Source organism: Epinephelus lanceolatus, chromosome 21 (genome assembly GCF_041903045.1).
Source record: "Epinephelus lanceolatus isolate andai-2023 chromosome 21, ASM4190304v1, whole genome shotgun sequence".
In the NCBI taxonomy this organism is placed as follows: Eukaryota; Metazoa; Chordata; class Actinopteri; order Perciformes; family Serranidae; genus Epinephelus; species Epinephelus lanceolatus.
Window position 1 is genome coordinate 29,554,749 of NC_135754.1, and position 19,122 is coordinate 29,573,870.

Below are 19,122 nucleotides of genomic sequence, written 5' to 3' on the forward strand. Positions count from 1 at the left end.
AAGATTTGCCTTTCTTAATGCGCCCACATTTAATAATAATCCACTGATGATGACGCATATGCTAGTGCATTTTATTTGTTGGAATTTTTATTGTTTCCCACCAAAGAACATCACAGACAAATAAAAATATACCACAGGAGTTTCTCTCCTTTCATCTCTGTGTGTCTAAATAGAGAAAATGTATTGGGTAAAAGTAGCCGCGAGAAACATGGACTTCTTTGAACTGTGCAAATATTTTAAGGGTAGAATCTAATTAATATAAGGAAGCTTGGAGCGCAGGGAGGCGTGTGTAAAGAGAGAGAACATTGCTCTTTTTCTAACCCTTCCACTTCTCTTAGTGCTGCTCCTTTAAATATCAGCGGTCTGACTCAAAGAGAAAGGATATCATAGATTGGAGTGGGCATGTACTGAGCAGAAGTCCAAACTGTCATGTTGATAAATGACAACGTGGATAAAAGACATTGAGGGGAATTCAGAAAAGGAACCAAAAGCTTCAGCTTGCAGCAGAAAGAAAAACCGCCCTTGGCCACTATTAATAGACTCAGACATGTTTGAATTTTCTAGATTTTACCCCTAAATGGCAGCAATGACTCTCCTGAGATGACAAATATAGACATTTTAGATTCAACTCTGCCCTCCTGAAGTCTCAGCAAAGGCCACCCAAAAAAAAATATGCAGTAGGCCTAGATTATAAAACACAAGTCGCTGCGTTTTAAAATTTTCATGCGCATATCTCCATTTTCAGAGCCAGAAAAACTTCCAAAATAGCCAATTTAAGGCCTGAGATGAAGTTATAAATTGTGAGTTACTAAAAATACATGACCCCAAAAAAGTGAATGAGGGCTTTAAAACCAAACCGCTGCTGTGCTTTTATTGGTGATACTGTAGGCACGCTATGAAAAGCTTCTTGTGTGCCAGCCAAAGTGTTTCTGTATGGGATCCAATGGAAGACACTCATATTGTGTAAACAGACAGCTCTCTTCCTTCCTCTCCTTCTCTTTCCCTTTCATTGTGTCCTCCATTCTCATTTCCGCGTTCCGATTGGCAACAGATACCTGCCACAGTAAACAAAAACAAATAAATATTTCAAGAGTCCTGGAAAGGAGAATAACTTGTGATGATCTATTTACATAAGCAGTGAAGACACTGCGATCAAGTCTGTGCAGTGTCTCTGCTGCCTTTTTAAATAAACATCTTTCGGAATAGATTTGAGAACGTTTTATACCTTTAATTGAAAGTAAATAAAATGTTCATGTATTTGCTGTGTTACATCTGACTATCATAAGGAAAAGTCCTCAAAATGTGTTATTAATGACCGTACACACGTCCTTTTTAACTATTTTAAAGTTGGGCTTAGACTTCAGGAGTTTTAAAATCCGAAGCAATTTTGGAATCAGGTTGCATCATGCACATAAGGAGAAAGTTCACAGATTTTCCTCTCTCTTATCTCAGACACGCACACACTACAAGATTTAAAACTACTGGTGCATCACACGCGACAGGATGTTATTAAGATTATTGTGCCAGAGGGAGCATGAATGCACCACCTCAGGTGACCTCAGGGGGAAGCAGATGTAAACAAAATGGAGACTGACGTGATGTGACAACTTGCTATAATGTAAATAATGCTCTGCACTGAGGAAAAACAAAAGCAGAGAGCTTAATGAGGCTGGATGAGAGAATGGTTGGGGAGATGGGTCCAACACAGTCTGTCTATTCTTCAACAAGAACTGAGATTTTATTGATTTATTAGCTGCTACATACTGATATAATCATCCATCATCCAGATTCTAACTCCTATATATCAAACAAATTGAAATTATCAAGGGTGCTCTCACACCTGCCCTGTTTGGTTCGGTTCAATCGAACTCAGGTTCATTTGCCCCCTAAGTGCGGTTGTGTGAACACAGCAATCACACTCAGGTGTGCACCAAAACAACCGGACTGAGACCTTCTTGAAGAGGTGGTCAAATGAACTCTGGTGCGGTTCGTTTGTGGTGAGAACGTGTTCCGACCTGGATCTGAACCAACTGCAGTCACATGACACATTGTTTGGGTTAAACATGAGCATGTTACAGTCCTGGAGGATTATTAATGTGCACCTCCTCCTGTACTGCCTTAATATGCACATTCAGCACATCCAATGCATCAAAACATTGTTTTCTAGTTGGAGCCGCGCCTCGTTTTCAAACTGTATGGTTTGACTAAAATGAACAATGACAGCAATATAGTCCACGATGAGCAGCGCTAAAATCAACCTGCGTAGTTGTCCCTCCATTGTGACATTAGAAAGTGTCACATTTATCTTGCAAGTGTACTCTTCTTCAACGTTTGCTTTACTTCCTGGATTTTTCCCACATGGAAATTCTGACCAATAAAGAGCAGCTTTCTCACACAAGGCATTTGATCTGGTCCGCTTGTAAATGCTGCCGTGAGAACACAAACCAACTCTAGGCAATTATACAACTTTGTAGCAAAAATAGTCCCTGATTCAAACCAAAGCAAGACAACTCTAGGTCTGGAAGAACCCTAAGACGGAATCTCCCATATTATCAGATAATCTTGGACCCAGGTTCCAGACTGGATTTCTCCTCTGATTGTCGGGACAACTCCTGCAGTCTGAGCCAGGGTTAAGTCACACAAACAGAGTTCTGTTACCAGCCGCGACAACGTCACAACGGCTGGTATTGTTTTCACCTTGGGAGTCTGTGTGTGTGTGTCGTCATGGCAAAATGTGGTCCTGGAGACAGCAGTTGTAGCAGAAACTACCACAGAAGCGAGTGTTTCCCAGGTGTCTTTATGTCTGTCTGCCTTTCTGTGGACAGATTTTACCACTATGATCACAACTGCATCACAACTGTGCAAGACCGAGTCACAAAACTTTACAGGTGTGTAGTTGAGATAAAAACGAAGGCCAAGTTTGAAGATGTGAGTGGGCTGAGCAAGTGTGCCAGAAGTAGGGAGTAGGAAGTAGGGAAGACGCCATTGGCCCTCCCACCTTATGCCATAGGCTCACATTTGTTTTAAGTTGGGATGTTGGCTGTATTGGCAACACAGTCTTACTCCGACCCGTCACATATCGATGTTGGTTGTTGACGTTCTGGAATGGCATGTCAGGTTCTGCCTGTTACATGCATTGTCTTCTTTCAAAATACACTTTTCACGGGAATTTTAATTTTATATACAGTCTCTCTAAATTAATGCATATGGTTAGGTTTAGGAAAAAAGAACAGAGTTTGGCTTTATAATCTTAGGGCACAAAAACACCGCTCCCCCAGGTGAAATTCGATGGTTGTTGGACCCATCCACCAGCCCTTACACCCTTCCTGTTGTGACTTTCGCCACCTTAACTTTCGTTCTTGTCCCGCTGCGTTTCCCCCTGACGCCACCGAATTTGTTAAACTAAAACATTGCGTATCATGCCGATGTTAAAGGACGGCTTTTTCGTCAGTGTCTGATGCCACAAGTCACTGCCCAAGCGCCGGATTTCGACGACTTCTGAGTGTGGTATTGCGGCTGATCCCATCACAATATGGTCTCTAGTTTTATTCTGCAAATTACAAATGTGGTGTTGGATATTGTGGGCCAGTTATGGATCGGTCACGGCCATTAACCCTTGTGTAATTCAAATTTTTGCTTTCCATATTTTGTATTTGTAGATTGGTGTATGTGTGCGAATGAATTATTTGGGTTTTTTTGTTTTTGCAAACATGCTTGCCTCAAATTGCCCCTTAAGGGACGAATGAAGTATTTTGAATTGAACCTCATTAAATTGAATGTTTATCCCACTGTGACCAACCACTGACAGTTAATGTTACGGATGATGGACATCTTGCACACTGTATTGGAGGAACTGAGGACACTATTAACCTGTTGTGCACATTCAGGACCTTCTAGATTATTGTTTCCTAAATTGTTATACTTGTAAACATGCATTTGAAGTAGTGAGGTTGGAAATTAGCTTCTTTGTTCACCTGCCATTGTGGCTTGTGGATTCCAAAACCTACCTTTGTTTTTTTGGCAGGTGAGTGCAGCAAATTCAGCAGCCACTTGCATATTTTATAAGCATTTGGCTGGTGGCTGGTGCTGTATTCCAGCTCTGGATAGAAGTAATATTTTAAACTGTAAAGTATCATGATTATATTCTAGTAAACAGGCTATTGGTACTTTTGTTACAGTCCAGATGTCCTCAGCGTGAGCAGCTACAGTAGGGTATAATTACACAGTTAATGTGCGACACCATGGGCAGGGCTGCAGCTGAGTGACATCTGCTCTGGTTTCACCAGTGTTAATTAGGATGGACATCACAGCGTATCAGCTCCAGCCACTGTCAAACATAATTAGAGTGGAGGACAGCAAGACTTTAAGCAGAGATAGAGGGAAGAGGGGAGGGCGGACAGGGAAGTAAAAGGAAGGAGGACTCCGGGAAGTGAGGAGTAAAGCGAGGTTGAAAAGAGGATCTAGATTGATGAGATTAAAATGAAGCCAGCCTCAGTGTTCCCGAGCGTGATTCAAAACCCACTGGGCATTCACTTCCTATATCCACTAGATGGACATAATCAAAGTTGGGCATCACTTGAAGGAGAGTTGATTTCCCACAGGATGTGTCTCGTACTTCATTCATCTCTCAATATTAAGTCTTACAACTTGTCAAGTTGGGCCACGCAAACTTTTTTTAAATCTACCCCAGACCAAAACATGTCAATCTAATGGGATTACGATTGAGCAAAAATATATGAAACACCAAATTTTGAGTTGCGTGATATATTTTAGGCGTTTTAACAGTATCTAACATGACAGAGGTTCCCACATGAAGCCCGAGCTGCTACATGGAAGTGAAGACCAGACAGATGGATATGATTTTCTTTAGAGGGTAGAATTCTTGCAGATTGGTTTAAAATCTAATCCACCGCCCAGACAAACAACTCATAAGGGCTTCAGACCGCATCCAACATCTTGAGCCAATCTGTCAAACCAAACTGCACCAAGACATGAATGCACTGTACGTGAATATCCTGCATGTCATTGCACAACAGTTCCCACAGCTCCCACAGTCCTTCGCTTCTTCGAGTTGCAGCTGTATTTTTTTTTTCTCTTCTAATTCTGATTTGGCAACATACATCTTTAATGTGAGGAAGGACTGCCACTTTTGAGTCGCTCTACGTTTTAAGAAACTGCACATGAATAATTAAATATCACATAATGAAGACTGGTTGACTGGGTGGGAACAGAAGCCATTTGCCACCGCTGAATAAATGTGTGTGACATCAAGCTAAGTGTTGTATGATTACTGCTTTAGTGCTGTTCTTCCAGCCCGTGATACAAAGGTAATTTGACATACAGGATGTTTGTCATCGTGCTTTTAGCGACCAGCGTTTAGCTTTGAATTAAGGAGGTTAAATATTTCAAATGTTTCCTTTTAAAACTCTGTTGGATAAGCTTTTATTTTTCTTTCTTTTTATCATTTACACTTTATTAAATAGTGTTCAGCAGACGTCGTCACTGACACAAATATATGATCATTGGTGTGACTGACCTACAGGCAGTACATTTACTCAAGTACTGTACTAAAGTACTTGATGCTTCTACTCCACTGGACTTCAGAGGGAAATATTGTAGTCTCATTAAATTTATCTGACAGCTTAAGTCACTAGATACTTTATAAATAAAGATTTAAGCATAAAGAACATAAAAAGAGTTTATAATAGGGGATGTTTTGTCATAAATTAAAGGGTTACTTCAGTATTTTTCAACTTGGACTTTTTTGGAATTGCTCCGGCTGCAACAAACTGTGGCAAAACAGGCTACGATGTAATGTTAATAAGCAACCATGTATCGTCAATTAATGTCCGCTTAAAGTGTTTGTTTTTGCCACTCACAGGCTCAGATTGTTATTTTAAGTGTCTGACTGCATTATGGAAAGGATCCCTACAGAGACAGACCTGTTTGTTAATGAAAAGATCCTTTTTGTTTAACCAGAAACAGCCCTGAAATCAGTTTCACCAAACAAACCAGACTCCATTTGAATAAACAGCAATTTTATCATCGTAAAACACACTTCTTTTAAAGTCGACAAAAACAAAGTAAGACTCCCAAAACAGTTTTGGTTCATCTTTCCGCTGTTCCAACAACCACTAACTCTGGTTTGGTTGAAATTAACTCTTAATTAACCCAGTTAGATCTGAAAACATTCTGGCTCTATACACGCTAAAATTACTGTTTATTTAAATGGAGTCTGGTGGGTTTGGTGATGGTGATTCTGGGGCTGTTTCTGCTTAAATAAAAAGGATCTTTTCTTTTACAAAAACTACAAGTCTCTTTCGGGACCCTCTCTATCTCTTTCGGGATCCTTACTAAAATGTTTTCAGACACTTAAAATAACAATCTAACAATCTGAAAATAACAATCTGAATCTTTTGGGGCTGTTTCTACTCCATTAACAAAAAGGTTTATCTCCATAGGGATCCTTTCCATAATGTTGTCAGACACTTAAAATAACAATCTGAGCTTGTCAGTGGCAAAAACAAACACTTTTCGTGGACATAAATTGATGGTGCATAAATGCCCCAAGTGGTTACACTGCAGCCTGTTTTGTGGCTGCCAGCTGCCGCGGTCTCGCTCAATACCGAACCAATTTCAAACATTAATGTTCCCATTAGTCACTTACACACAAACACATGAAATGGAGTCACAGTTAAAAAATACCTTAGATACCCTTTAAAATACCCAACAGTTACAAATATACAAATACAACTGAAATAATTTTTTGATTAATCAATTAGTTGATTGATTCTGCATTCTTGATGCAAAGACGCCAAATATTTCATGGTTCCAGCTTCTCAAATGTCAAGATTTTCCTTAATGTTTATGTTTTTTAAAATTATTTTTAACATTTGGACAAAACAAACTGTAATCATGACAGCATTTCTTACTATTTTAAGCATTTTTACAGACCAATTAATCAGCAGATTAATGCATAATGAAAAAAGTTGCAGTCCGATACAAAAGAGTTAAAAAAAAAAAAAAAAGCTCTATCTCAACCAAGTACTACAGTAAAATCCTGCTTTTACATTGATGTACATGTACAAATGACAATCATCTAATAACACCATACAGCCCAGCTGCCAGAAGAAAATGTTGGCATTATACACTTCTGCAACCACAGGTACGTTAACGTTACATTTGTGCTTTTCATCCCAGCATTTTCAAAATGACAAATTATATGAGCTGACTTTGTCGACAGAAGGTTGAGTAAATGGTAAATGGTGTGTCACCTGGGCAAGACGCCTGCCGAGCTGCAGACCACTGTTTGACACCAACCCATTGCTGTGTGTCCTGTGGAGTTTTAGGCACAAAAAGCATTTATTTTTTGCAGAGACAGAGAGAGTTGCTGCTTTTCCTGCCATGATCCCTATTAAGAAGTATTTCAGATACTGGGGACATTTTTCTGCATTGAGTTCTTTTATTATTTTTTTATTAATTACATTTTCCTTTTGACACTTGCATAGTTTTTACCGTGTAACAGAGAATTTCTACAGTGTGGTATTAGTACTTTTACTTAAATAGAGGAAATGAACACCTCCTCCAGCACTGCCTACAGGTGGAACTGAACACAAGCGTTTGCCTGCAGTGCTGAGCTTTCAGGATATCCATTTAACAATTAACCACCTCTGAAAAAAGATAGATGTACGATAATGCTCGAGGCTTAATTTAATATCACCCATCAGTTGTTAAACATGACTGTCACATGGCTGAGATAGGTATCCACTCCTCTGGCTACAAATTCAATTAGCTACATTGAGGGGAGCGCTCATCTCATTTACTGGCTTAATAGGTTCTATAAGGTGATGTAAGTGCTGTAAGAGTGTGTTACATCAGTCCGTGTGTTGTGGTAAGTTTATAAAAGTCACTTATAGCGGTTAATGTTTGTCAGCAGCATTAATTTTCGCTCCGAGTTGTCTGCGCACCAGCTAAAGGCTACGATACTGATATCATTCATCTTTATCATGGCTAAACATAATGTCATTTCACATCAGGAAAGTTTTCGGTTCACCATAGACTTGATGAGATCCAGCAGCCTCCAGCCAAAACAAATCACATCTCACTGCAGCGCTCCCCCACTGCTAAATCTGAGGGGAGACACTGGGTCAGATATCATCTCAAAAATAAGGAAACATCCCTCCTCTAAAATAGTCTCATTTGAATTATTTAAGCGGTTTATTAAACAATTTCCATTTCCTCATACATAAGACATGATAATTAAGCTTAAAATGCATTATTTTTTTTTCCTCCCCCCCGTCTCATGATGGTGACACCAGATCTGTGCTAATGGGACTAATGAAAAATGTAATTTTACTCACCATTAGTAACCTGTGACCTGTTTTCCATTATTGGAGCTGCATTACCCAGCCAACGATGTGAGCAGGAGGTTTTTATAGAAGCAAAAATAAATAGGCTATGCTTGATAAACTTTACAGTCCGCTGGTTCAGGCGAGCATTAAGCTGGAGGGAAATGTTATTTACAAGTATTGTAAGAGTTTAAAAAACCCATTATTATTTCTGAGCTGTACTTATTTTCAAGACCTGTGTAATATTCCTATCAAGACTGAGGAAGTCTGTGGTGGAGTGTAGTGACCTGTATGTGTTATTTGTTCATATGAAATGTATATATTCCCTATAATATTTGAAACATTCCTATAACTCTTGGTCTTGTTCCGTCTTCTTTATATGTTAGCCTGTATCTAAAAGCTGGGGTGGGCAGAAATTTGGAAAAGGAAAAAAAGAAACAGCAGGATTTGAAAATACACCCGCCTACAGCTCTCCCCTCTCTGTCCTAAGCCCCTCCCACCAGACGACCACGGGAATATGCACACGCTTCATACAGTCACCCAGTGTTCCCCCATACACTGATTTGTTTAATCTTATTTCTTTTAAGAGCTCTCTCTCTCTCTATCTCTCTCTCTCTCTGTCTCTGTTTATCAGACCACCAATGAGAAAAGAATTAGCTAGCTAGCTCCCCACGGTCTCTGCACCTCGCTCCCCGCTGCTGAAGACTACTTCACTCAGAGGAGAGCAGGCAGCAGCTCAGGAGACACACCTTCCATTGGCAGCTGTAACGGTTTGAATTTGGCCAGCGCAAACCCTCCAGCACTGGGAGTCACAGCGGGTTGCTGGCTAGCGGTAGTGTCAGGTCTACGAACTAAATTAAGGACCAATTAGGACAACACTGACTAAAAACAATATCAGCTCACATCAAGATGCCAAGGGACAATTTGACCCAAATGTTTATTGTGACATGTAACATGACTTTTTTGGTCCGGTAAAAAAGTTAAATGTTGTTCTGCAAATTTAGATTTTCCTCTTCTTTTTTAACTTTTTCTTGAGTGGACACATGGTTAACCGTGAATATATCATAAGAGCCTGGTCTCACTCCGAAGTCGTCGAAATCTAGCACTTCGGCGGTGACTTGTGGCATCAGATACTGACAAAAAAAGCTGTCCTTTAATCTCGGCATGATAAGCAGTCAGTCACCAGTCAGCTTAACGGTGCTCTGCGGTGTGTTTCTTGAAAGAAGACAATGCATGTAACAGGCAGAACTTGACACGGCGTCCCAGAACGTCAACAACCAACGCACCCAGGGTACCTTTCACATCGTATGTGGACGCGGAAAGTCCATGACCAAATGTCGATATGTGACGAGGTCGGAGTGAGAATGTGTTGATCATACAGTATCTGTTTGGTTTAGAAAAAGAACTACGGAACACTTGACATTCGTTGGCAAGTTTTCTTGGCGATTTTGTGTTTTGTCTTTTTGTCGAACATCAATAGTGATGGCTTGTCTTAGATCTCCCTAGCTAAACTAGCTATGGATTACAGATTGAAAAAAAGTCTTGGAAGAAAATAGAAAATTTAACAGTCCGTGGACATATCTGTTTGCTTTTACCAACAACACTGCAAAGTTAAAGTACCAAACAATCATAAATAGCCGCCTTGTGGTAAAACATATTAATAAATGCACTTTTAGATCTATTAATAATGTCAATGGGCGAATTTTGACTGACTGGTATCTTCATTATAAGGCTCAAATATGTTCTGCAGCTCCTGGCAGATTATTTGACAGCTTTTCTGGCCAGATAGTAAAGGTTGCTGACCTTTGTAACAGCAGCAACAGAAAGTTTGCTGATCCAGCGGGGAATCAAGGCTGCCTGGTTCCCTGGAGCTGGGGTTTGCCCTGGCTGGATTCAGGTTGCTGCGGCCAATGACGGGGGGTCAGTCTCCAGAGCTGTTGCCTGCTTTCCTCCCAGTGAGGTGGTCGTTAGCAGTGGGAGGTGAGGCTGGTGACACACTGTGATTCGAGGCTCTAGGTAACATTAGCTACACAAATGTGAACTTGAAGCTGCAGCTTTTGCCTTCAGTTCACTGAAGGACAAACTATTAACAACATTTTCTCTCCATCTCTGAAATGCTTCACAGAAAGTGACTTGTTTTATTTGGTTTATGTCAGACTCTCTTTTAGACTTTTTTGATGAAGCCGCTTCCTTTTCTGGGTTGCTTTGCAGTGTAGGCAGTTGTTGCTAATGCTGGAATATCAGCTTTCTCTGCAGGATTCTCCTCCTCAGGCTTTCACCATCTGAAAAGACGTGTATCTGCATCTGTAGAACAGCCAATAGGAACGCCCTCTCTCTGAAATGACCTGTGATTGACCACTTCTCCCGTCACGGGCTAGATTTTCTAATCCCAGAAAACAGAGCCAAGAGGAGGTGCAGATGACTAGATTTCTCTCAGTCCACTTTAAGTACAATATGCTTAAAATTAATTATGGGATTTTTGCCCAATGATCCCTTTAAGTAGCTTCCACTGCTGTAGGCTGCTCAACAGACAGACTGTTGCATTTGTCTCATATAATGTGTACTGTACAGCAGCCTCCCCTTGTAGATGTCATGTTTTTGCATTTTATTTTGCTGACTCAGTTACGCAACCTATCTAGAGGTTCAAGGCACCAAGGTGAAGAGATTTCAGTCGGAAAATCACACTTGCACATCATCAGCAGAATATTCATAATACACCCACATCAGAATGGCTTCTCCCACAATATCCCCTCAAACCAGAGGCCGCAGCTTCCCATGAGGAGCTGTTTTTAAAAACATATGTCCAGACTTATGTTCAAAGAAAAACACTGCTTGTAAAAATATCAAAAAAACTTCTACTCTTTTGTGTATTTTATGTCTGGTTTTTAAGACACAAATTGTACAAAAATGTGGAGAGAGTAAGAGGTTATCAGAGAGACTTTATCCACATCAACCATGTCAGTGTCTCACTGGGGTAAAAGAGACATAGCAGAGACAGATCAAAGACTGATCTCATCAAAAGGAAGGAAATAAAGACGGCTGCCTATGCTACTGTGAACCCAAACCACAAGTATGTGCAGAGCTGCAAATAGAAGCTTAGGGTATTTCAAAAGAGAGGTGTCCTGAAAGGCGCGTAGACAAGAAAGAGAGATGCTGAACACCTCGAGAATACAAATGGGTAAACAGAGACAGGCAGACAAACAGACACACAGCACGGACAAATATACAGAGAACTAATAGGTTATGGATCTCGTGTGGGAATACAGAATGTGCAGAAACAGACTGAGAGTCTTTGCAGTGAAAACATCACGCCATTTACAGCTCCCCCGTCAGGAATACTGAGTGACCAATAAAGAAAATGGGAAAACACAGAGCGGCAGACATCAACAGAGAGTGTGTGTGCGTGCACTCTAATCAGCAGTTAGTCTCAACAACTTGTCTTGATCCTCTCACCATGTGATGAGGCCGGCGGCGACGGCGGACCAGGTGACGCAGCAGGAGTTGGGCTTCTTGCTCTCCTCCTCTTCATCTTTGTGGCAGCAGCACAAACAGCTCAGATAGATGGCCAGACACAGGAGGTTGAGGCCGAGCCCCGCAGCTGCCACACAGCCCAGGAATATGAGAGACTACAGAGAGAGAGGAGGGGAGATGACACGATTTAAAGTTTCTCTACGGACACTGAAAAATATCGTAAAAACTCAATTATGTTTATCAAAATTACACATTTAGAAGTTTTGTTTCATGATAAATAACTTTGATGTGACTCTAAACCTTTGCCTCATTTAGTATGCACAAATCTATGAATGAATCTATGCATATGCCCAAAAAGTTTTCTAGCTTCCGGGTTGGCGCCCCACTGAATATGCAGCGTCATGTTCCTCCCACTGGCCCCGCCCACCCCTAGAGTTCCCACACGGCTCATAAACTTTACATTGTGATGATGTCACAGATTTTTTAATTGCTTTTCTCGGTCCACAAAAGTTTCACAAATATAAAACCACCATGGCTCAAAAATTCACAACAGAAGGATTAATAATTGATTAATTACAATGTCAGTCAATGGGGAAGGTGTTTTTTGAGCTGCAGGGGATTTTGTCACTGCAATTCCATTAGTGGCCACTAGGAAAATTTGCTGCAAGGCTGAGCATCTTTCCTGGGGCCCTGGTGCCTGCTCATAAAACACAAACCTCTGCCTGTAAATGGTACGAGCTAACATGAGCCTTCAGCTTGACTGCGTTATCAAACAGCTAATAATGTGTTGTTAATGTTATATAAACTTTGTTCCCAATCACGAGCCCCAGCAAATTAACATGAAAGTAAAACTTTGCTAGCAAAATACTGATGTGTAGCTACCCCTGTATCTCCTCTGATAACCTGCAAGTTGATGGGATTGGGTCCTTAGGTTTGTGACGTTACAAACCCCAGAAGTCAGAATCCATGTTTCTGATAGTTACTGGTAAACTGCAGTTCCAAGGGGGAAATGCTAAGCCATGACTCTGACTGCTTAATTTGATCATGTTGTGTAGCATATATAAAAACAGTATGTTAACAAGGTTAAAGCTTGATTTTGTTGAACACGTGCTTCCCAGCATCAAACATCAAGAAATTCCTAGCTTTATATAACTTAAGCTTTTGGGAAATATAGGTTCACTCCCCTATGAAAGGCAATGTAATTATGTTGATGTATAATGCACGTTATGTGGCACATTTAATTACAAGTAAATTCAATGTGCTTTACGTTAAAATTAGATCAGATTATACTGAATCGTCATTCCACACAGTACAAATGCTGAGACAACTAAATGCAGTTTAACATCTAACCAGAAGTGCAAACAGGAAAGTACAGAGTGATGTCCATACATATAGTGGAAATCCCAAAACCCAATACCTATGGATCTGTCAACAATAAAAGCTCTGAGGGAAACTGACAATATCCAGGCAAGGTTTGTCATTCTGGCTAATCTCTATAAACCTTATATGAATGCAGACATTAGACTGAAGCCAGTGGGTTCCACCTCTCCACACTGTAGGCTGTAAAAAATAATGGACGTAGACACCATAACGTCCCCCATTGATTTGTGGACTCAAGTTTTGAAGGCTTGAGTTACGCATTTTGGCTGTCGCCATCTTGGATTTTTTGAGCCAAAAGTGACTAGATTTGGATGAGAGGGTGGAGCTGTGGAGGAGGAAGGGGTGGAACTGACCACTCAGCTGAGGTGACGCATCACAGATCACAATATGCAAAACTTCAAGCATTAATAAATCAGAAATGGTTGAGCCATTTAAATATTCACCCCCCGTACAGTTGTCATGATTGGTGAAATTAGCTCTGGTGACAATTTTTTTTTTTTTTTTTTTTTTTTTGTACCAGGCTGTAAACATGTTTACCGCTGCTGTAAAGTTGGGGATTTTAACATGGGGGTCTATGGGGATTGACTCGCTCCTGGAGCCAGCCTCAAGTGGCCAGTAGAGGAACTGCAGTTTTTGGCACTTTCACGTGGCTTTATGTTTCAGCCCCGGAGACTGCCAATTGGACTGTTTCCCTTCCTCTCAAACATACAGTAAGTGGTTAATACAACTCAGACTACAATAGACAACAAACAGAATGCTTCTGATACCAAAATCTTGTCCATTGTCTTCAGATTCTGCATACATTTGCAGATACCTGTTTACAGAGATAAGTTTAGGGGTAATAAATAGAATAAACAGTAGGTGATGGTTTAGAATCCCTTAAGATATGCGCAGCAGTTGCCTGAGGTAAACTGAATCAAGCGCAGAATACACTACATTGTCAAAAGGATATGGACACCTGAACAACACACCCATATGTATTCTCAGTCTAAAACCATAGGTGTGAATATGATGCTATGACAGTCTCCGCCCTTCTGGTTCCAGATGTTTGTACCTGCTGCAGGGATTTGGTCCCATTCAGCCACTAGAGCATTACTGAGGTCCGACACTGGTGTGGGATGATCAGGTCTGGCTTATGATCGATGTTCCAGTTTGCAGATACCTCCTCATGGCAACAACACTCCTAGATGGCAGTGCCCCCCCAAGCAGGACAATGTGCCATGCCACACCACAAAAACTGCTCAGGAATGACCCGAGGAACGTGACGAAGAGCTCAAGACATCGACCTGGCCTCCAAAGTCCCCAGTTCCCCATACGACTGAGCACCTGTGGGATGGGCAAATACCCCAGACGCACTCCCATCCACGGTGGGGTCTCGACGGATTGGACATAGCTCTGACATGTCAAAGTATGCACACAGGAAGTCTGGGGATTCCCCGTGGTGTCTGGCACCAGGCTCTTCATGGCAGATCCTTTGAGTCCTGTGGGTTGCAAGATGATGTACCAGCATGTCCCAAGGATGCTCGATTGGGTTTGGATCTGGTGAGTTTGGAGGCCAGGTCGATGCCTTGAGCTCTTTGTCATGTTCCCTGGATTATTCCTGAGCAATCATCACTTACGAAATACTCGAAGTGTGTGGTGTTGTATTTACCTGCAGAGACTCTGCCCTCTGTCTGTATTTTCTTATTTCCTTCTTATTTTCTGTATTCAGGATGTTTATGGACGTGTACTCAAGAGACACAGTGCAGACAGAAACACAAATATAGTGAGGTAAAATTCCACATAGGAGTGAATCTGAAGTTCACTGGCGAGTGTCTTACAGTTACCGACAATCCTGCTTAGTATACATGTTCAAAAATATCCTCATGAGAAAGTACGATAAAAGTATTGTCACCAAAATGTACTGAGGTATCAAAAGTAAAATTTAAAACTTTGAGTTTGTCAGACAAACAGACGTGGTAAAAGCCGATCTCTCTGCTGAATGTCTCTGTTATCACAGCATCATAATGTCAGGATGTCCAAACAAAATATTTCAAACTCACGTCAACAGTCACTAGTGCCGAAATCTGACACACAAAAAAACTCTAATAACCTAAAACCTGCTGCATTCTGGGAGCTTGTTATCCTCAGTGTCTCCAGCTAGAGAGCAGACACCTCCTCATACATCTCTGCATCTCCTTCTCTCACTCTCATTCCTCCTTTAGCCTCCCAATCCCACCTTTTGCAAGAGATGGAGTGTCGTGACAAAAATAGCAACAAGACTGTCCTAACAGCCTCAAATGAATTCTGCATCCATCTGTGAGCAGATGGGTTTATTCAAGCTTTTTTTTCCCTCCCCTTACTCTTCCTTTTTTTAGTTTGTCTGAAATCTTTCTGGTGCCGAGCCATCTGTTCTCCTGCTGTGATGTTGTGTGTCCTGCAAGTCAAGTAGTGGGATTAAAATCCAGAAATGGAAGAATCGGCAGGATTATGTCAGCGATTGCTATAAAAGAGGCAGGTAAATCGCAAATTGAATAATCCTCCAGAAGCCTTGAAACAGCTGTTTATGTCTTCTGACACGGTCCCGCTGCTGTTGGCTTTAATTATTATAAAGCAAATATACAAGTGCAAGGTATTTACAGGTATAGTTATTACGTGTTCACTCATTTCGCACTTTAACTCTTCCTTTTTATCCTTTGCTCCCTCCCCCCTGAAAACAATCTATCCTTGCTCCTCTCCCCGGCTCCATCTGTTGAGGTGCTGTGCCTCATCTTGTCCCATTTCACGGCTACATGCCTTTCATGTAGATGGCCGCACATCTGCTGACAAAGAGGGAGAAAAAAGGAGAATGCAGGAGCAGTGTCAAAGGAAAGGATGGGGCAATCTCCAGTCAGCGACCCCTTCAACTTTCCCATATTCTCCTGTGCCCCATAAAATAGGTGTGGAGATTAGTGGGAGATTTAGCGCGGCAGTTTAAGAGACGGGACTGTAAATGTGTTAATGGCTGTGCTCAGACAGATGGATGGCAGCGTGCACTAAGGTGAGACAAAGAGACGCTCCCGTGTCTCATCCGAGGGTTTGGAGTGATGAGGGTGGCGTAAACTGGGTGTAATTGAGGTGAACACGGTAAATGAGATGGAGATGTGGGGGCGCAGGTGGGTGATATGAACGTGTGTTAAGGGGGATGGGTGGGAGACGGCCTCAGATTGTTCGACAGAGGAGAAAAGAAGGGGGGAAACTCCCGCTGAAGGCGCAAACAGTGGGCCACCCAGTCGCTCTGATCGTCATGGTAACATGCAGGTTAGTTGGTGCCCTTGCGACAGGGAGGGAGGGACGAGTGAAAGGGCGAATTATCACAGCCTATTTGAATTAAGCAGCATGTGACGGGCCTGCTTAAATTGCCGTGCCTCTGTCTTGTGATTCCTCTGCAGCCAGGCAATGCAGAGAAAGGAGGGAATGTGGCAGAAAGAAGGGGGAGAACCAGTGAGGAAAACTGTTGAGGGACCTGGCTGGGGCTCCTCAGGGCTCCCACGGACCATCAAAGGAAAAAACTTTGCCTTATATTATCTTTTACTAAGTTTCATGGAGTTTAAGCCTCTAAACCTTTTGTATAATCTAAAAGTTGCATGGGACCTTAGGTAGGGTTTATACTTCTGTGATGAATCAACAGTATACCTGATGAGCACCTTCCCAGAAACGCAACTATACGCCACAAAGACCTCTTGTTTATTTCTATAAGATGAAACCATTTCCCTCAGTGGAAACAACGCTTTTATTTAATTTCAAGAAACAATAAATTGTGAAGACAATAAAGCCCCCTGAAAATGGTATTTTGAGAACAGTATATGATTTATCCTGGCTTCATATGAGTAGAGGAAAAGTCCACCAGCCGCTAGGCTATTTCATACAGTGGGACAGGTCATGGGCTTAGCATGTGGGGAAACATATCGAGTACAAGATTGTTCTGACAGTGATTATTTACCTCTGTTAAATGTTGCTGTTGTTCACAGCTGTTGCTCTTCATATGAGTAAAGGAAAACACAGCTAGCTGCTAGGCTAATTTATACAAAGTAAAATGTCATAGACTTATGCTACTAATGTTAACATGTTGTATATGTGGATGTCTAATATAGACCCTTTTACTGTTAGTAAACACTATGGTGTTTTTTAGTGGACGGGGCTTAGCTGGAGGCAAAACAATTCTCCACAGACATTAGCTAGCGCTAGCTAGCAAGTTCTGTTGGCTTGTTTCAGACAACAGAGGAAGATGATTCAGAAATACTCATTCTGAGTGTCGCAGCGCACTCTGGCACAAACTGCACCAACAGCGTTCTCGTTCTAGTGTAGAGCGTCAGACTGAATATATGAACGCACCATGTCAGGTGCGTCCAGTCCTTTCGTCTTATCGCATTTAACTAGCTGTCTTTGTTTTTGTTGATGGGCAGTGGCGGCTGGTATGTGTTCAAATTTAAGTTTTGAGCCATGACTCCTTCTATTCTGGCTCCCAATGACACAAGACAGATAGGGAGCCTACAGCCCTGTGGTGGAGAATTGTGCTCTGCCTCCAGCTAATGAAATTATGTCACTGTGACATCGTCGGCCCTGAAAGGGTATAGCAGAGAACCGACTGATCCTAAGTCCCATCCCTGTACCAGTCTCTATTGCTAGGTTAGACAAACATGTCAAAAAGAAACATGGTGATGCCAGTTCCACTTAGCCCAGTGCTGCAGTGTTTATTAGATAGTCTCATCAGGCAATATAGGTTCAAGAAGGCACCAGCAAGGCCTACTGTGTGTGATGGAAGGATACACAATCTTAACTGTTATGAACAAGACAAAACAAAGCAAACTGAGGCTTCTGATCTCAATGACAAAGGGAGAAGTAGAGACTGAGTATGAATATCACTCAACACTGTTCAGTATGTGTCCTCTTTTCCCTTCTGGGGATCAGGAAAGTACTTTTATGTATTTACTACTGAACACGGACCACTTTGCTGACCTTAGTCTCTCTTCACTGTAGGAAGTTACATTAGTTGCTTCAGGGCAGCACTTAGCACCTATAAAGATAATGTATGTAACCGGTGGACTCCAGTGTTGTCTCCATTGTGTTGATATGAAGAGGCCCAGACAGTGAATATCTTTGGAGGTGATGCCTGTTTATTCCTTACAGCTCTCCAACGGAGCACAACAGCAAAAACGGGCATGTTACATTAAATGAAGTGCGATAAAACACAGAAAACATACCTGACAACAAGAGGTGAAAACAAAATCCTCTGTCAAATACAACAATATAAACCCAAGCCCCTACACAAATTAAGTGACACAGGATTATGTTAGCATGAAATTATCTGAGCTTAACAGTGCTAAAACACAGAACTACGAGATTCTGATTCTGAAAATTGAGTCATTTCACAGGGTCAGAAATATGTATCCAGATTAACAAGGTCACTTTCTCAATTTAAATCTATGGGGAAAAGTCTTCTTGGGCCCCATAGCATCATATGATGGACCTGAACGTTGTAATTCCACATTTAGCCACTATGTAAAATTGGCTTCAAAGCTTTCTGTGGGGCTTGGTTGAATCAATCAAACTTTATTGCACTTTACAGAAACTCAACAACCCTGCACTGCCAACTAGTGTTTTGGAGGTGTAATTGCAGAGCGACACAGACATAACACCGTACAATGCTCACAACAGTGTAGGCCACTTGCTTAGGCTACATGTAGCCTCTGAGTGGTGCCCACCCCTGACTATAAATCCGCCGAAGGAGCTCACAAATATTTTCTTCTTGGAGAAACATTTATTCCAAGGTAGCTTTTAAAGCAGCCGGGGCCAGAACAACATTCTCCACTTTCTTTCTGCCCATCACTTTCTCTCTCTGTCTCCTGTTCTTTCTTCTCAGTAGTACGGCGCAAAAATAATGGCTCCTGAATTATGTAGCATC

At 41.6% G+C, this 19,122-nt stretch overlaps 1 protein-coding gene across 2 annotated transcripts in view; it reads right to left on the bottom strand.

Annotated features, from left to right (window-relative positions):
* ttyh2 (tweety family member 2) overlaps nt 1-19,122 on the bottom strand; it is a 107,656-nt gene that overhangs the window by 67,715 nt on the left and 20,819 nt on the right. For both annotated transcript variants that reach the window (XM_033611685.2, XM_033611684.2), the window contains exon 2: nt 11,802-11,974. In XM_033611685.2, coding sequence (XP_033467576.1) covers nt 11,802-11,974 — 173 coding nt within the window. The remainder of the gene's footprint in view (nt 1-11,801; nt 11,975-19,122) is intronic.